Raw genomic sequence first — 17744 nt, 5'->3', positions numbered from 1 at the left:
CACACACACACACAGTAAACTACCACCATGACAAAGTAATGGACATACTTGAAGAAAAAAAAAACGAGCCCATATCGAATGCCAAAGCAGATCTTTTCATGTTAATGTGGAGGCAGATGTGTCTGACCTGGAAGTGCTTAATTCACATTTAAGAGAAGTTGTTTGAAGTGTTTAAAGCCGACGTTTACATCCAGTGTTGCTTTAAATGAGTGAGCAGTCATAGTTTTTCTCAAGGACACTCTGACATGGCCATTGATAGATGCATTCCAGCTGTTGTATGTCTCTGTGACAATATAAAACCAATTACTGAAACATCTTTCACAGTACACAGCAGAGCATAGGATAAGTGCCCAATTTGTAAATAATGCATAAATAATGCATGAAATAATGCTAAATAGGGGTAATTTGTGATAAAAGAGGAATCTATGTATGTCTAAATCAGTGGTTGTATGTCTTATTGAGTGATTATGCAAGAAGTAATCTGCTATAAGATGCATATGGAAAACAGGCTTATGTGTAGCCACTTGAAGAGCTGACTTGGTCCCCTCAAGTACCCTTGCAACAGAACAGGATATGTTGAACTAAATATGGAGATTCACTGTCGGGCGATCCAACTGATAGTGAGTGATACGGGCATGGCTGATATGGATTTCAAGGATATACAGTCCTGAAAGTCCTGTTCCTGTATCAGTTACAGTTCTGTTCTTGAGTATTAATTTCTAGAAAGATATGTCTAATTCTGGAACCCTAGAATTAGTGCATTATAAACTGTATCTAAAATACAGCAACTGAATTAACCTAGGAAGAGAAATATGTTTCTTTACTTAACAGCATAAAGACACAGGGACAGCAGCATTGTTGAAGGTGAAAGTGAAATATGGATTAACCAGAAAATTACAAGTGTAAACCATTGAACATGGGAGAAATGTAGCCTAGAGACCTGCACCATTGTAAACTGTGTACTATGCTCAAAATGGACTTAACTGCACCCATGAAAGAAGTAATTACACTTTCCAAAGAAGATGCCTTATTTGCTTGTATATTCATTCCTTCATCACCCATCTACAAATAGATGGAAAACCAACTGCAGTACAAATAAAAACATGCTGTATTTGTATTTGTTTCCATTTGGAGAAATGTAACATGGTGTAAGTGCTCTTAGGCTTTCGCCTCCCATTGAGACAAGACTCTTGTGGGACACACACACACACACACACACACACACACACACACACACACACACACACCACACACACAGAGAGAGCAGGGATGGTTGTGTTTTAGCTATCCCTTTGACGCCCCCTAGTGTAATATTTGGGAAATGTAACCAATGAATAGGAGGCACAGTCAGCATCAGTGTTACTGTAATGTTACCCAGCAGTCAGATACAGAAATGAAAGACAAAAGAGGAACATCAACTGCTTACTTGTTTGGGAAGAAGTGACAGGGATAAAGTATAAAGTTAAATATAACCAACCAACCAAACAAACAAACAAAATCAAGCTTTCTTTCCTTACAATAGTAAGAGACACAGCAACTTTGTGTGTGTCCGTCTACCATAACAAAGTGTTTGGAAACATATATACCACCAATATAGAGGATTGTAGCCCTTACAAATAAATGAAATAAAAACACATCCACAACCAATACAATGGCAATTAAATTAACCTACCTGATGTATGTATTGAACGTAGCAATATAGTTAATTTGAGTCAAAAGAAGGCTACACATCTATGGTCACACCTCTCCTGACATTATCAATAATTGTTTGAAGAAAGTAATACTGAAAATCCATACAGTTGACAAAAGTAATTATCCATCGATTTTTCCAAGTTGATTAATAAGGCTGAACTCTCCAAGCCTGCTGCGCAACTACTCACGTCTGGTTGTTTACTGTCTGGCTAAACATGGCCGTTGACAAACTCACTCATAGCAGTTAGCCCTCGATAACTCTTGACAATTTTAAATGTACAAGTCTTAAGTTGCAAAACAATCTACTGCTCACTTACAAATTTAATTGTCTTTTTACCTTGCTGTTGGTTTGGTTTTAATCTCATCTTCCTGCGACTCGTTAGCCGCTGAAGCTACGTAGCGAGCTAAATTCTCCATAGGGGACAATGACAGCAACTTCTGCAGGTAGCAGCAGCTGCCTCACCGCTAAAGGACTGGACATAAGTCTGGCTGCTCTGCAGCGACAAGACCCATACATCAATGACATTGTGGACGTGGCCAGCCAAGTTGCCCTGTATACTTATAACAACAGGGCAAATGAGTGGGTAAGCCTGAACTTTGGTTAATATGCTAATTTAGCTTAGCCTCGTTATCGTCCCTGATAGGCGCGCTTTGTCACTGACACAGATTTACCCCAGCTAATGGATAGCTTTAAGTAGATTCCAGATTTTTTTAGGGTGTGTGGTAGAAAACTATAAGTTACGACTTACGCTTTAATATATATAGGCTACATAATATATATAAATAGTCATTTTCTACAACACTGAAACGTTTATCTATTAGCCTCTATTTATTGATTCCCTGGAACATTGTGTCACTAATTATATTTAACGTTATTAATGACTTATTTAAAAAAAGTTCTCACACTGTGTTCCTCAGAAGACTGTTATGTTAAATTCAGCTGTTCGGTAATGTACATATTTCTTTAGGAGGATTTGTTATTAAAATATTAAATAATGCTTGTCCCCCGGTGACGAGATTTGGCTGACCAGTTATGGTTCAGTTATGACTTTGCAATTTCTTTGTGGTATGTGTTTTTTAGGAGAAGACAGAGGTGGAAGGCACCCTTTTTATTTACACAAGGTAATAAAGTTGATGCAGGACTCTTGTTATCTAAAGGTAACAATTCTTAGTATTTGTTGGGAATACCTGTAAAGCTCTTCAACAGACATATTGAAACTACAGCCATACCTAAGTGGTAAAATGATAAATTGAGTATGTATATGTTATCAACTGTTTCTATGTTATATAAACCATCATGGTGACTACGGCAGGACATGACATGATGCGAAAGTGCCTGTAGTTTCAAGTTGTGAATTGCGATTGACAAATGTTTACATGAATCCTTGCATTTCTGTGATGTGTCCTTTGCGTATTTCAGACTGGCATCTCCCAGGCATGGTTTCACCATTATGAACAGACTCAGTATGGAGAACTTGACAGAGCCAATTACCAAAGACCTGGATTTCCAGCTCCAGCACCCTTTCCTGCTTTATCGCAATGCCCGGTGTAAGGATAAAGACACACACACACACACACACACACACACACACACACATATACACACACACACACACACACACACACACACACACACACACACGCACGCACGCAGACACACTTCTGATGTCTGCCTGTTAATTATTGATATCTTCAGTTGTTTGACTGACACATTTTGTTCTCAACACCTCTTGATCATGTGCACAGAGATCCTTTAGTGTATTTTCATATTTTTTTAAGTGTGATATTCAATGCAGTGAACTGAATTATCAACGCCATACTGACATGTCTTAGCTGGCAGTTTTATTGCACAGCCACTTTCACTGTTGCTCACTGTACACTGGATATCGACCTAAATCTTGAAATATTAAAGAAATCAAGATTAAAAGAAAAAAAAAAATTTAAATGCAAAAAACCTTGGTTATACAGGCGTCAGTAACACTAGAGTTAGACTTAGTCACAGACTGTGCATACATGGATGACTAAATACCAGGACTAGCCACGTAGACTAAATAGTTTGAAGAGACTTTGCTGTTTCAAAAGCAGCCTGACACAGTGAGACAAACTTATTAAAATATGAAGACAATGACAAACTGAAACTGAGGGAATAAAGCTAGATAGTGAGATAGACAGTCTAAGCACAAATGACATGAAAAAAAAAAAATGTCACCAGGGAAGAACTGGGACCAACATTAAAATTAGAAAAAAAACTTGTCCTTCTTGTTGTTATTTTGGCTTCTGATTCAAAAGACTAATCCACATGAGACCATATCTTTGTGACTTTAAAGATCTGTAAGCAATGTTATCACATGACACCTAAAAATGACAGGTGTATCTATAGTTACAGGGAATAAGTTAGATACAAAATAACAATTTGATAGAGTGACCAAATTGTCTAGCATGCGGTTGTTGCATTTGTGGGGGAACCATTAGTTCCATATAAGGAGCAGAGGTATTGTGGTGACTCCAATTCTATCAGCCTGTCTCCCTCTGAGACCTACATCTGGCTCACGCACGCACGCACGCACGCACGCACGCACCCACGCACACACACACACACACACATTGCAGAGGGTGCCTGCAGGACAAGAACCTGACAGCACTACAAAACTAGCCAGCAGAGATTAGATATTCCACAACAGTCACTGATAATATAAACACACTCACTCAGGAATAACTGACATACACAGACCCCCCTCCCTCTCTGTCATGGTCTCACACTCTCCATCAGGCTCAGTAAGAGGCAGGTGGAATGCTGTGTTTGGATACCAGTTGATTCCTTATGCCGGCTTTGATCCCCATACTGTAGTGCTTCATTATTCTCACTGACACATATACAACACAGCTATTATTAAACATCAGAAGGCTCAGTGAAATAATGAGTATGACATAAACCTTTCTCTGTGACCTCTTAATACCTTTTTCCACCAGGTTTTAAATGCCCACATGGCACATTAAAGACAATCTGGGATAATACTGGCCTCTAGATGTGGTTATGGGGAATAAATTGCAGGTAAACAGCCAACTCATATTTCTTGAGAAGGAATTTACAAACACATAAAACCAGTTATCACAAGCTCAGTTGATGACTATTTCCTCTGATAAAAAGGAAATGTGGGTTGGGGTTATTACGTGAGTTTAAAAGTGGACGAGTGGACATTGCAAACCTAATGACCGATTGCAGATGGATAATGAAGTACCCAAATAAGGAGACCACTATGCACCATGCTTATAGAGAAACCCATTTCTATCACCATAGCTGCTGGTTAAAAACTACGGATTGTTGGACCCTAAATTATTATTTTAGCATGCAGATACTGTGTGTGACAAGATTGAGCCAGATTTAGCTAACAAAATACATGCACGTAAAACAGCACCTCAGATGCTCTAAGAGACATCAAAATGCCAAGTGATCATCCGTGAACGTTACACGGATAATGGTATGTGTGGGGTGAAAGAACCTTTTTACAGAAGACTATAAACAGTAACTCATCTCAGCTCAGGAAATATGTTTTTTCTCTGGCTAAGATCGGATCCATTAAGGCCCCAGGCTGTTGGTAATGCTGCCAGTTCCACTGTGTTGTGTGACCTCTGTGCAAGGGCCGTGGAATCTTATCATTAGATAAACATTTAGCTCTCAGGGCTGCCATTACTTCCTGGAATGGCAGTTGGCACAAAGTGGCACCCCATGCTAAAAATAAACACTGCCGAAATACAACAGAACATGTCAACTTCAGGGAAGAGAACTTTACTCCAAGCAAGTCATAATTCCTCTGGCAAAAATCCCAGTACAGAGGAACAGATAGAATGCTTTCTACATTCCTTCTTATAAGCATTTACAATCCCAAGCAGTCTTCCTGTCGCACCTTTGTCAGCTTCTAAATTATGAAGCATTGCTGCTTTACTGTGTCCTACGTGATAGAAAGTTGAATATATTTCTGTTTTGGACTGTTGGTCAAATAAAATGAGCAATTTGATGATGTCAACATGGCCTTTAGAGAAGTGTACTTTCCATTTTCTGACATTTTATAGACAAAATGAATAATTGTTTAATTGAGAAAGTAACTAAAAATGTACTTTAGCCCAATAGCCACATACATTGTTCTGGCTATGTGGCTAACACTAACACCCCACTTAACCTGTTAACAGCGTTTTGTAAATCGGGGGTATGGACATTCTTACCTCCAGGTCGAACATAGGTATATCCCAGGTCTCTCTCTGACACCAGCAAGCCTTTGAATTTGACCTCAGGTTCCTCCTCCAGTCTCTCATGTTTGGGTTTCCTCTGAAACAGGCCTCTCAGCATGGCTCCACTAGTCTATTACGAGTCTCACGGTCTGGTAGTAATTGTCTCTCTAGAACTTAAAGTTGTCAGGTTATACCTTAAGTTGCAGCTCCAGCTAGCAAAAGGTTCTGTGAAAGTGATGCCCACTGCGATACTGTGTACTGATGTATCAGTTTTCCTTTATCCAGGTTAGGTAGTGCTCATAAAGCTGTCACAGCAGTTGTGGCAATGCCTCCTTAGAATTAGGCTTCAGTAGGAAAAGATCACTTCAAATGTCCCTGCAGTTTAGCCTCAGAGTGAATGTGTGACAGTATTGTAAATGTCTTCTTAGATAAGTTACGCCAGCTGTAAATCTTAAGATTTACTCCTCCAATGTCATGAATTCTATTCCTACAAACAAAGAAAGTGATGGTTCTTCTTGGACAACAATAATCTCAAGCATAAATGTGTGTTACTCTGAGTTACCTGTGCCAAACCTCCAGCAAACTAAATGTAGTGTACAAGAATATCAACACTGTTTCTCATGACTGATCCCCAGAGCTCTCCCACAAAGCTGATCTGCATTTCTAAGTATACTAAAGCTAAACAAAACAAAATGATTCTGTGAGTAGTCCCAGTGGTGCAGTTTGGGTTACAGCCAAACAGGGTTACTGTATTGTTAAAGCGCATTTAAGCCTTGTCGAAAATACGACATATAAAGCAGGTTTAACTAAAAATGTCTTCTTTTAAAAGCAAAGTCCCGACAGAGTAGTTGTTAGGACAGGCAGTGATGTGCTGCCTCCATGACATAAAATTAAAAATGTCTTTTCATGCATTGAAGTCCCACTGGAGTCCCGTCTAAGAGTCACTGTAGGTCTACAGCAAACATCACACGTGCGCCAGTGCTCGCTGTCGTAGTCATAGAGGGTTGGAAAGGACCACGCCGCTTAAGTCCTGAATCAATTGCAGACTTCAATAGAGTGATTGTTGCCAAGGTTTCTAATGCTCCTTCCTTCAAACTGTAAAGGGATGTCCTATCTCAGTTAGTCTTCTTATAGTTGTCTCAGACTTTGTTCCCCCTTCTGTTGAAGTTGTGTGCTCAATAGACCGTTGTGGTCTATTGTGGTGTTTCCTCTCCAGTTCACTTGGTCAGGATCTCTGCTTCACTTATTTAATGCAGATGTCCCTCTGCCTTTCTTCCTCTCTCTCTCAGTCTCCAGTCTGGTCGACTGGAACCCCTTTTCTCTTTTTCTAGCTCTCTAACGTTCACCCTGAAAGTGTAACCTTGTGGCCACGGCCGCTATTTGTGGTGGTGCTGGTGGTTGTAATCCTCCCACTTTCTCTCTCCCACTCTGACTATCTCTCTCTCGCTCTGACGAGTATTCTATCTTGTTGCGGTATAGACTTTGGGCAGGTTAGTTACTATTGAAAAATGTGTATCTTGTCTTCTTCCTTTTCTTCTGTCTTTCTCTTTTAGTGGGGGAGAGAAAGGGCAGCCTACTGGTCAAAGAGACTGTCTTGTATCTGAAGCATCAGCTTATCCAGCTGTTTCCTCCCATCAATGCACTTCAGTTCAACATTATTCATTCATTGACAAAACTCAGACTCTGTTCACTGATGGCTAAAAAGCTCTCAGAAGCAGATGATTCTCTCATGATGGACGCGATGATAATTTCCCCTCTAACACACCTTACTTCTTCCTATTTCACATCCGTCCCGCTTTTTTTTTTCAATTTTCCAGCTCTCTGACTTTGACTGTGTGTCTTTCTGTCTTTGTCAGACAGTCTCATCCCCAGTGAACACTAAGCGACTTAAGACAGTCTCCCACTGCAGTTACTTATTTGGTACTGGGCTGTTTTTCCCAGGCTCAGCTGAACTTTGTGTGTGCGTGCGCGTGTGTGCGTGTGCGAGCACTTGTGTGCTTGCTTCTCTCTGCCTCTGACCTCAATGGCTTGTCCGACTTCATTTGTGGTGTGCTTGTATACATTTTTGTGTATTTCTGTCTGTGTGGGAATGTGTGTGACTTTGATAGGACTGTGGTGGTAACTTTATTCTCCATATATAGCAGACCCCACTTTGCCCTCTGTTGTCTATTGCTCACTTGCTTCCTTCCCTTGTTGCGATTGACCCATTCTGTTCTTGAGATCCAATGAGATCCAAAGTATGTCTGCTGCGGTGTGGGGAAATGTCTAGCTGTCTTGAATAGGGCTGGTTTTTAAACCTATTTTTTGTTACAGACTTAAATGTGTTGGCGACACTAAGTACTAATCACTGTTCAGCACTGAATGCTTGCTCTGATTCATACTCCTTTCATCTTATTTTTTTCTCAGAGTTTATTATTAAAATCATATTTCTTGCCACTTGTAGTCTGTATTTTATACAAGCAAAGTGCTTGTGCTGCTGCTTGTGTCTAGACAGAATTTTATATTTGAGAAGTTTTTGTGTTAGATAAGGACAGGGAACCATGTTTATATTCCTCGCTCTAGAACATTTTTTTTAGACCTTCACTTGTTCATTTCTGGGACTAAACTTTGGGTTTTGGCAAAATTATGAGACAGGACTCACTGACAGGAGTTGAAAACCCCTGCAATGACAATATCTCTTACAATTTACTTTTAGGAGCTAGTGCGAATTAAAATATTAAAATGAATCATGGAGTAATGTTACCTACTTGCTCACTTTGTTGTAATCCTGTGGCAAATGGGTTTTAGTGTTGCCTTTTCCCTCCCTTGTTGATTATGTTTATGTAGTTCAAAAGACTCCAGGGCCCCATGTTTTACTGTTTAATGGCATTGTTGGCTTCTGTTCCCGTTGGGAAATGACTCATTTAAAACCCTGGGTTTAGACCAGACAGGGCTAATAATAAACAAAATACATGTCTGCCTGCCCTGCATTGATGTCATAGCAGCAGAGTTGTACGACAGCATGTCTGTACATTCATTTGATTGTAAGAGTATGGCAGGTCTGAAAACCAATTTTGTTGTCTGCTGACCTTACTGGCTGGTGCATCTCAAAATTCAGCAGGCAGTTACAATATTTCACTTCAATAATTCAATTTTTAGCATCAACTAGGGCGGTACTTACCTTTTTGTTGCATTTGTTTATGTTCAAATGTTCACGTCTCTCTGTCTCTTCATCTCTCTCTCTCTGCTCCTCTTTGTCCCTTTCTTCCTCACTCTCCCAGTGGTTATCCATGGCATTTGGTTCTATGATAAGGAGGACTGTCAACGTATTGCTCAGAGAATGAAGATGTAAGTGCTTATATAACCACAAACTATATGTATTCACCATTTATAAAAAAAAAAGGGATTTGGTCCACTGAACAAGGACTAGTGAGTTATGGTCAGTCAGCAACTGTAGCTGAGAGATTTTTTTATTTAAATATCTTAGTCAGACGGCAGAGACTACATGTGTTTATTAACTGATCTGTGTCTTGGGCTTGGAGCCAACTAATGACAAGTGTTGAATATTTGAATGCTTCCAGGTGAATTACTGTATAACCTCTGTATTCTCACATTGTGTGTGTGTGTGTGTGTGTGTGTGTGTGTGTGTGTGTGTGTGTGTGTGTGTGTGTGTGTGTGTGTGTTGTGTGTGTGTGTGTGTGGTGTGTGGTGTGTGTGTGTTGTGTGGGTTTGGTGTGGGTGTGGTGGGGTGGGGTTGGGTGTGGGGGTGTGGGTGTGTGTGTGTGTGGGTGTGTGTGGGTGGGTGTGTGGTGGTGTGGGTGTGTGGGTGGGTGTGGGTGTGTGTTTAGCCTGACCCATCAGGAGCAGACCCTGGCACAGTCTCAAGGTGGATGGTTGTCCCCAGGAGGAGTACGTGGTGGAGGAGTAGGTGGTGGAGGAGTAGTTGGAATACTTGAAGGAGGAGGAGGAGGCGGAGGAGGAGTAGCAGGTGAAGGAGGAGGAGGAAGTGAAGCAAAGGCAGTGGACATTATTCAGATGTTGACCAAAGCACACACAGAGTATGACAAGGTAGGGAAACACCAAATACTCTACAGCATTACAGATTCATATTTTGAATGGCATGAAATGCTTTTTTTTCTAGAAAGATGTGAAAAAAAATGCATTTTATTTAATTGTTTGCATTTCCTTATATTGACGAGTAGGGTGGTACAGAATCATCTAAGATCTCCTTAAGTCACTTATCAAACATTTGTCCATCTGTCTTTTCTCTTTTTCCCACTTTCCATATGTCTCTCAACATTAAGTCTACATCAGAGCCAAAGGAGATTGGCGGCAGCAGTGTTATTTATGGAAACCCCAACCTGATCAAACCAATACCTGTTAAACTGAACACTCAGGTAAAACACTTCCTTATCCGCACTCAGTACATTGTCTTTCGTTGATGATGCCCTCAGTGAATCAAATCCACAGCAAAAGAACTAAGGCAAAGGATCCGATAAAGTTTAAATCAAATACTCCAACCAGTAACTAAAAGTGTTGCCATTTCCATTATGAATTCAGTATTTAGTTTCCATTCCGTTCCTCAATCTAATTTATTTTATTGTCATTTTAAGATGTCAGCCTGATTTGCTAAAAACCCATAGTTCCAACAGTTCTCTCTTCTCATGCTTACTGCTCTTCTTCCTTCTCTTACCCTTCTCTCTGTCTCATCCAGGACACTGAAAGTGCTGAACCCAAGTCTCTCTCTCTTGCTACCCTTTTTGGCTCTCAACATCAACATCACCACTCATCCAAACCTGAGCCAGTCTCTCCTATGGCCACTACTGGGACAGGGCCATCACCGAGACAAGTCAATCGCCCACCTGTAGCACGTTCGCTGAAATACGATGACACAGAAAACTCTGGCAATAGTGTGCCCTCCAAAGGAGGGAACATCAACATGGTTGGGTGTTCAGTTAGAGGGCCCAGGGCTGTGATTGGAGGACAAATAGTCGGAGAACATGGTGAAAATGTTGTTGTGGGCTTGCTGCCATGTCCCACTACCACCCATCAGCAGCAGCAGAACCAACCCCAGCACTGCCCAGCCATCCAGAAACTCATGCTGGGACAGAGTGGAGTGGGGGTCGTCGGAGGGGTGCTTCAGACCCTGTCCGAGTCCCCCGAGAACAGGCTGTGTGACAACGGGGTGCCGCTGGAGCATCACCACCACCATCACCATCTGTACCACCATCATCATCAGCAGCAGCACCACCACCTTCATCATTATCAACAGCAACAGCTTCAGGCTGACCCGATCAGGAAACTTTTCCAAACCAAGCCACCTCTTCCCTCATCCAACCCTCCGCCTCTGCAGCAGAACCCCCATCTCTCCTCTCAGCCCATAATGGTGGATTCTGTGTCATGTTCGCACCTTCAAGCACAACAAAGCCAACAGCTGTTTTTCAGCCAACCTAAACCTCAACCAGAAGCACAGCACAACTGCCATTCAGCTTTACCTATGCAGGGAACAGGTGGGACATCTTTTATGCTACTAATATGCAATTAGGATATGAGTGAAGAATTATATAAATACAATGCAAGTACTATTAAATCGGCAGTGTCAGGTTTTGTCACGGCCAAGGTACGGCGTAGCGTGTGAAGTTGACGCTTCCTCTGCTTTTCCAGAGTGTAATTGCAGCCTTTGTCATAAAAACAATCTCCTTTTAACATATCGCGATATTATTGCAAATAATCCTTCAGCCCCAATTCCAACCTACTTTAGCAATTAATTTCAGTAAAAGTGCACATTAATCCAGGTAAATTTGACATAAGCTCTAAAGCTGCAAGTCGTTTTTCCTTAGGATTTGCATTTGTTCACAAAATAATTTCACAATAATATACAGTGCCATTGTAGCCAATGTATGCTAAATTATTGTCATTGTATAGTAATGGATTATATTGTGTGTTTCTGCATGATTTTTAAATATTGAATGATGTCTGTTAACCACTAATTTAGCATTCACACAGGAATTTGACTATTTGTGTAAATATCTATTGCTAATTCTTTAAACTCTAAAATGTCTCTGGCAAGATGCCTGTTTCATCTGTGTTTAAGCTGTTCCTAATCATGGGGTCCCTCATGCTCTCCATCCAGTTCTGTCTTCCCAGATGTCTGGTGTGGTGTCACCTCATGAGCTCCTTCAAAAGCTCCAGCTGGTTCAGCAGGAACAAAGCCTGGCTTCCCATGACCCCCCTCGCCTCTGTCCAGGACTGGCACCTCGATTCCTGGGGCCCACTCAAGGGCAAGGTGCCGGCTCAGTTGTAGGCCCAGTCCCAAACCAGACCACAGGTACTGCTGGTCAAAAGGCTGCGCTGCAGTTTCAGGTAAGCACTATAAGCTCTGTTAGCAGTTCTATTTTATTTGTTTTTATGATTTGTTTTCATTCTTATTTCTAGTTTGCTAAAAAGAAGTACTTGTTACTATTAAAGAGTACTAATAACTGACCCTGTCTATCCAGATCATCTCCCCCCAGCGGATACCTGCCACTGTGGCCCCCAACCTGCTCCTCTCTCCCAGTGTGTTCACTCAGGCAAAGTCTAGTGGCGGGTTGTCAGTGGTTTCCCAGGAGAGCGGCCCTGACCCCTCAACCCTGTCCAGACCCCCACTGCAGCAGGAGATCAGAGTTCTTTCCAGAAGCCAGCTTCAAGCCACACTGCTGCATCTGATCCAGGTAAAAATAATATTATTGAAAATATCTGACACTGACACATTATATATGTCAATGACTTCAGATCATTCCACTTTGCCCGTTTGTTGTGCATATGCAAATAAACATGCATGCATACATGCACACACACAGTATGCTGATCCTTGCTTGTGTGTTTCAGACTGACAGCTCATTCCTGGACAGCATCTATGAAGCCTACATCAGCCGCTTTGCTAATGACTCCAGCATCAAGTACTGATGACTCTTCACACCCTCGGTCTATTCATGCACCCAATCTTGGGCTGTGAGGCTCATTCTTCTACACCTAAGATGGATGTGCCATTTCCTCTTCTGAATCCAGTCAGACACACTTCTCTTTATCTCCTCTGCACTACATAGCCAGTCAACCTGACTCTTCCCTTTCAAACCAAGTTTTTCTAGTCACAACAACAACAAAAAAAGCACTTATCAGATTATACATGTTTGTTTCCATATCAAAAAACAAATCAAACTTTTTTGATACGTTTTATCCTCTGAATCCTGAAGAAATTCTCTCAATCTGAGGCTCACTAATTTGACATGACCATAAAGTCTTGACATCATCTGTAGTTAAAGGGGCAATGTAGTCTATACTCTCGTTCACTCTACATGAAGAAAAGAAATATGCTGCAACCCTATTTTTTGCCTCAGTATTAGAATATAGTTCCCTTCACTGTTTTTTTTATGCAGCAAACTAAGCAGAATTTGATTATATTATTTGTGTTTCTTTTGTTATAATGTGTAGTCTTCATGTGTAGTTCAGTGGTCTAACACCAGCCAGCCTTCTGGGCTTTAATATACAAGTCTTCCTCGTCTAAGAACTAGTGCTGAAGGATATGCTCAAACTGACTTGAAACTGACTTCACCTATAAAAGTTTAAACGTATTTTGTATTCTGTATATTTTGAATTTTTTTTTTAATGTAATAAGGATTTGTTTGATTTAAATGTACAATTCTTTTAAATTAAGTTCTTACTAGTTTGCCTTCTAAAAAAGTATATTTTAGTATGCTAATCCTTTAGTTCCAAAGTGGGTTTTTAAAATATTTTTTTCTATTTTTTTAGCAGACTCTAGCTATGACAAATATTTGTATTGGTCACAGTTGTTTTAGTTTTACGTACATTAATATTATTATATTAAAACCATGGTGAAGAATTCAAAAGGACATGGTACCCATCTAAATTGAAGGAAAGTACAGGAGATTGTTAACCTGCTACCTCACAGAGTTCGGAGGTGTTCGGAGTCGTACCTGTGTTTTTACTAGTAGCAGATTTTCACAGTTATGTAATTCAACAGTTTTAAAGATTACCTAACCCAGTCAGGGTTTTTATTTCAGTTTACCACAAAGGATTTAATCATCACAGAAAACGCATTGACAATCTTTTGAGTTGTTGTGTAGATATGCCACACTTCCTGAACATTTTGTCTGCCAAACCAAACAACTTACAGAAATTAATTTCAGGATGAATACAACTTTTTATTGATCAAACGCTTTGCTATTGATGGTAAGTCTAGTTAAATAAATGCTTGGTAAATGGAGATTTAAAGCAATAAAAATCTAATCTGTCTAAATACCTGAGAACATTTGTTTGGAGTTCACAGGCCGGTTCAAAACAAGTACAATCGAAATATGATAGAAAATGCTTTTCCATAATACTGTCACGGTACATGTACTTCATAAAGTGTCAACCAATAAAACTAAGTTACCCACACATTTCCTTACTTAACTACAGCAGAGAAGTCAGTCAATATGTTACATTTTGTCAGGGTTAGGGTTTGCAGTTTGTGTGTTAACTCATATAAAGCCAGACTATTCAGTAGATACCAGAGAGTACACAAAAACAACAACAGCAGCAACAACAAACAGAGAGATTACATTACAGAAAAAAACAGAATATTATATAATAATATTCTTATTTTTGTACTCAAGCAAAATGTATTGTTCTCACAGTACGAATAACCAGCATGTTACATTACAATTTAATGTACAACAAGTGCAAAATTATTATTATACAACATATCTAAAGTTATTTGTCTGTTTATTTAAAAGATATTGTTTTGGGCATTTTGGGCCTTTATTTTTGACAAGACAGCTGAGGATATGAAAGGGGGGGGGGCCACAACCCGGGCCCGTTGCTTTGAGTAATAAACCTCTATATATGTACAGCCGCTCTACCAACCGAGCTATCTGGCCACCCATAAGATGCTGTTTTGTTCTTTTAATTTAAAAAGATGTCATCCGTAATCTTTTTATTCTTATTTTTTAAATTTAGTCATTTCAAATAATACGAGACAATGGAATGTTAATGGAAACATTTTTAAGTTTTATTTCTTTTTTGACAGAAATGTTTTGCGCTTTTCTTAAACTGAAGTCTATTTTAATTGGATATTAAATGTTCTCAAACTGCCTCTGTTGTTACTTACTTTTTTTGTTGTCTTAATGAATCTGCATGGCTGACTGGGATTATTATTATTATTATTATTATTATTATTCAAGAATGATCCAGACTTAAGTAACACTAATCACAGTACAGATACATTCATTATTGCTTTAATGTCATAGCATTGCTTAGTTTTGCCACAATCAATAGTGTAACATAATGTCTACAGTGATTCATCAACTTGTTTTACACACCCAGCAGTATTGAGGGACCATGCCCAATTAACTTTCAAAGACTTTATACAACATCATTTTTTTTCCCAATATTAAATCGCTCCCTGTGTTTGTCGCGCTATACTGAGCACACAGTACAAGCCAACAAAGCAGAGTTGCTGACATAATGATGTTACAATGGTGTGGTGAGAAAACCTCACCACAAGGTTCATTCAGTAGCTGTTGTGGAGCTTTTGATCAAATCAAATGGTCCTCATTAGCAGAGGAAGCAGCTTCTAAATGGACCTTTGGGTGGAGACCTTGTAGAGAGTAGAGTTTTCTCAACCGTTATTTACTTACTTACTATAGTGCTTAAAGGAAAGTAGAAATTTGAACAGTTTCAGTGTCAAATGCCATGCAAGCTTACCTAAAACAATGTACATCCACATTTTTTCATTGGTGGCTGTGTTCCCTGTCAGCACTACGCGACTTTGTATTTATTTGCAGTGCAACAATAGCAGTTATTGGCTCTGAGTATATTACCTGACAACAAATCACAGATAATAACTGACTGAGTTACTGACAGCCTGATTGACTGAATTATAAAAAAAATTCCCCTCACATGAATTCATCAGCTAGTCTCCCATGGTGACCATAGACTCTGGCCTGTGGGGATAATGACCTGTCACTCACTGTTTCCCCATGGCATAGATACATACAGTTTGTTTCTTTAGATAAACTGACTGTGTATAACAAAAGGAATACAGTGACAAGGTTTTATTTCAAAAGTGCTCTGCCCTCCCTGCCTAGTAGTGTTACATAATATTTCCAGTCTCTTCATGTGACTAGATCAGTCTGTTAGTACTAATTAGTGTTGTTGTTATCAGGGCTGTTAATGGCTCCCTAATAACAGCTGGGAACCCAAACACTGATGGGAAACGCAGTGTGAAGTGATCAGAGTCCAATCAATCTGCTGCCCCCTTTTTTTTCTTACACTTTGGGAATTTGGTTGCCTCTCCCTTCCTTCCTTGCTGCTTCCTCTCCCTAACCAACACTGGTGTGTCATAAATGGTAATTAAAATCCATATTCACGGTAGCAGATGCATAATGGCCAAAACAAGAATCAATTCAAATGTACAAAAAAGCCTTAAAAAAGTGTTATGAGTACCGTATCAATGCTGTAGACTGTTTATTATATTGTAAGGACCTTCAAATCTTTTCAAAGTCTTTCAGGATTCACGCACACACACACACGTTATTATTTCCTCTGAGACTAGGAGGTTCCAGAACATTGGTTTAGCTGATGGAGCTAAAAGTAAGGGCTGACTATTAGCCCTGCCTAAGACTAATCAATGATTTCTTGTGCGTGTGCGTGTGCATGTACATGCCCAGAGAGGCGGGGTCTTCAGTTTGTACAGGGAGTCCAAACCACTTTTTTGTTTTGTTGCCACTGTAATTTCAGATGGACGATGTCGTCTGCGTTAACTGGTTTCTCTTTGGAAGTCCAAGAGTTGATCAATCAGATAAAAACTTATTCATAGAGTAATAACGTTTTGTACTTGGTTGGGGAGTTATGGTTCTGTCTCTTTTTCATGGCTTCAATCTTTGCTCATACACAAAAGAGTTGTTCTGCGTTCAAACTGTATTTTAAGAAAAATTCTCCATGTCATATTTTTCTAAATGACATGGCAAGACAAGTTGGAACCATAAGCTCTACAGAGGCATGATAGGTGAGTGATACTGCTCAGAGTTTTATTTGGTATTTTATGCTACAGTGTTGCTTCATTGTGTTTGAGGATCATCGTTTAATGTAAATATGTAGTGTATATATATATATATATATATATATATATATATATATATATATATATGTGTATTATTGGATTATCGGATGAAACAGAGATACTAAACTGAAAGGAGCCAAAATATTGGAAAAACACATTGATGTGAATTAAAGTATATTAAAATGCTTAAAATAAAATAGAATAAACAAACTTGAGCTATTTTCAACATCTCAGAAAATTTCTGAGAAAGGGGGGGGGGAATAAGAGTTCATCCCATCATCAGTGATCTGGGTCAGTGGGGGAGGAGTCCCACAGCTGTTACACACTGCTGATGTGTGTGCATGGATATAGTATGTGCATGGATGTCATGTTTGTGTTTATATCACTTAGGCAGTCTCTTAACTGCTCATAATATTAATCTGACCCTTTCTACATGTGTGTGTTTGTGTGTGTGTGTGTGTGTGTGTGTGTGTGTGTGCGGCAGATTGTTTTACTGCATTTTCATTTCCATAACAGCATGAGCAGATGTTTTACTGTGTCCATATGTGTGTGTGTACTCGTAACAATTACCATTTAAAGATGGTGATAACGAGGTTTAATGTATAGTACTTTGTGAGTTCTGGTTTGAGTGTTTTACAGTTGAGAAAGTTTAGCATGACTGAATGCACAGGTAGCCATGACCTAAAGACCTGTGCAATGGCTTTATCAGCAGGGGGGAAAGTAATTTGCCAAGTTAGTTAGTCTT

At 39.7% G+C, this 17744-nt stretch overlaps 2 protein-coding genes across 10 annotated transcripts in view; one reads left to right on the top strand and one right to left on the bottom strand.

The window, feature by feature from the left end:
* Positions 1-6568, bottom strand: part of cacna1c (calcium channel, voltage-dependent, L type, alpha 1C subunit) — a 199899-nt gene extending 193331 nt beyond the window's left edge. For all 8 annotated transcript variants that reach the window (XM_032504750.1, XM_032504753.1, XM_032504751.1 and 5 more), the window contains exon 1: positions 5914-6568. In XM_032504750.1, coding sequence (XP_032360641.1) covers positions 5914-6037 — 124 coding nt within the window. In that variant the 5' untranslated portion in view covers positions 6038-6568. The remainder of the gene's footprint in view (positions 1-5913) is intronic.
* dcp1b (decapping mRNA 1B) lies at positions 1874-14603 on the top strand. Of its 2 annotated transcripts, XM_032504795.1 has the most exons (11): positions 1874-2276; positions 2774-2814; positions 3113-3240; positions 9180-9246; positions 9747-9852; positions 9892-9966; positions 10203-10295; positions 10613-11408; positions 12032-12261; positions 12396-12608; positions 12766-14603. In XM_032504795.1, the coding sequence occupies exons 1-11, from the start codon at positions 2118-2120 to the stop codon at positions 12841-12843; spliced, it is 1986 nt and encodes a 661-aa protein (XP_032360686.1). In that variant the 5' UTR covers positions 1874-2117; the 3' UTR covers positions 12844-14603. The 2 variants fall into 2 exon arrangements, with proteins under 2 accessions (XP_032360686.1, XP_032360685.1); XM_032504794.1 differs by having other exon boundaries at positions 9747-9966.
* Positions 14604-17744: the final 3141 nt, after the last annotated feature.

This window comes from Etheostoma spectabile, chromosome 23 (assembly GCF_008692095.1).
Source record: "Etheostoma spectabile isolate EspeVRDwgs_2016 chromosome 23, UIUC_Espe_1.0, whole genome shotgun sequence".
Taxonomy (NCBI): Eukaryota; Metazoa; Chordata; class Actinopteri; order Perciformes; family Percidae; genus Etheostoma; species Etheostoma spectabile.
The sequence above is the reverse complement of the archived record's forward strand: the minus strand, read 5'-3'. Positions and strand labels throughout refer to the sequence as shown.

What these genes read in the sequence shown, in the direction of transcription:
- dcp1b (XM_032504794.1), top strand. Translation starts at nt 2,118, where the DNA reads ATGACAGCAACTTCTGCAGGTAGCAGCAGCTGCCTCACCGCTAAAGGA. An exon ending in CACACACAGAGTATGACAAG is followed by an intron (nt 9,967 to 10,202) that starts GTAGGGAAACAC and finishes CTCAACATTAAG; the next exon opens with TCTACATCAGAGCCAAAGGA. An exon ending in TTTACCTATGCAGGGAACAG is followed by an intron (nt 11,409 to 12,031) that starts GTGGGACATCTT and finishes CTCTCCATCCAG; the next exon opens with TTCTGTCTTCCCAGATGTCT.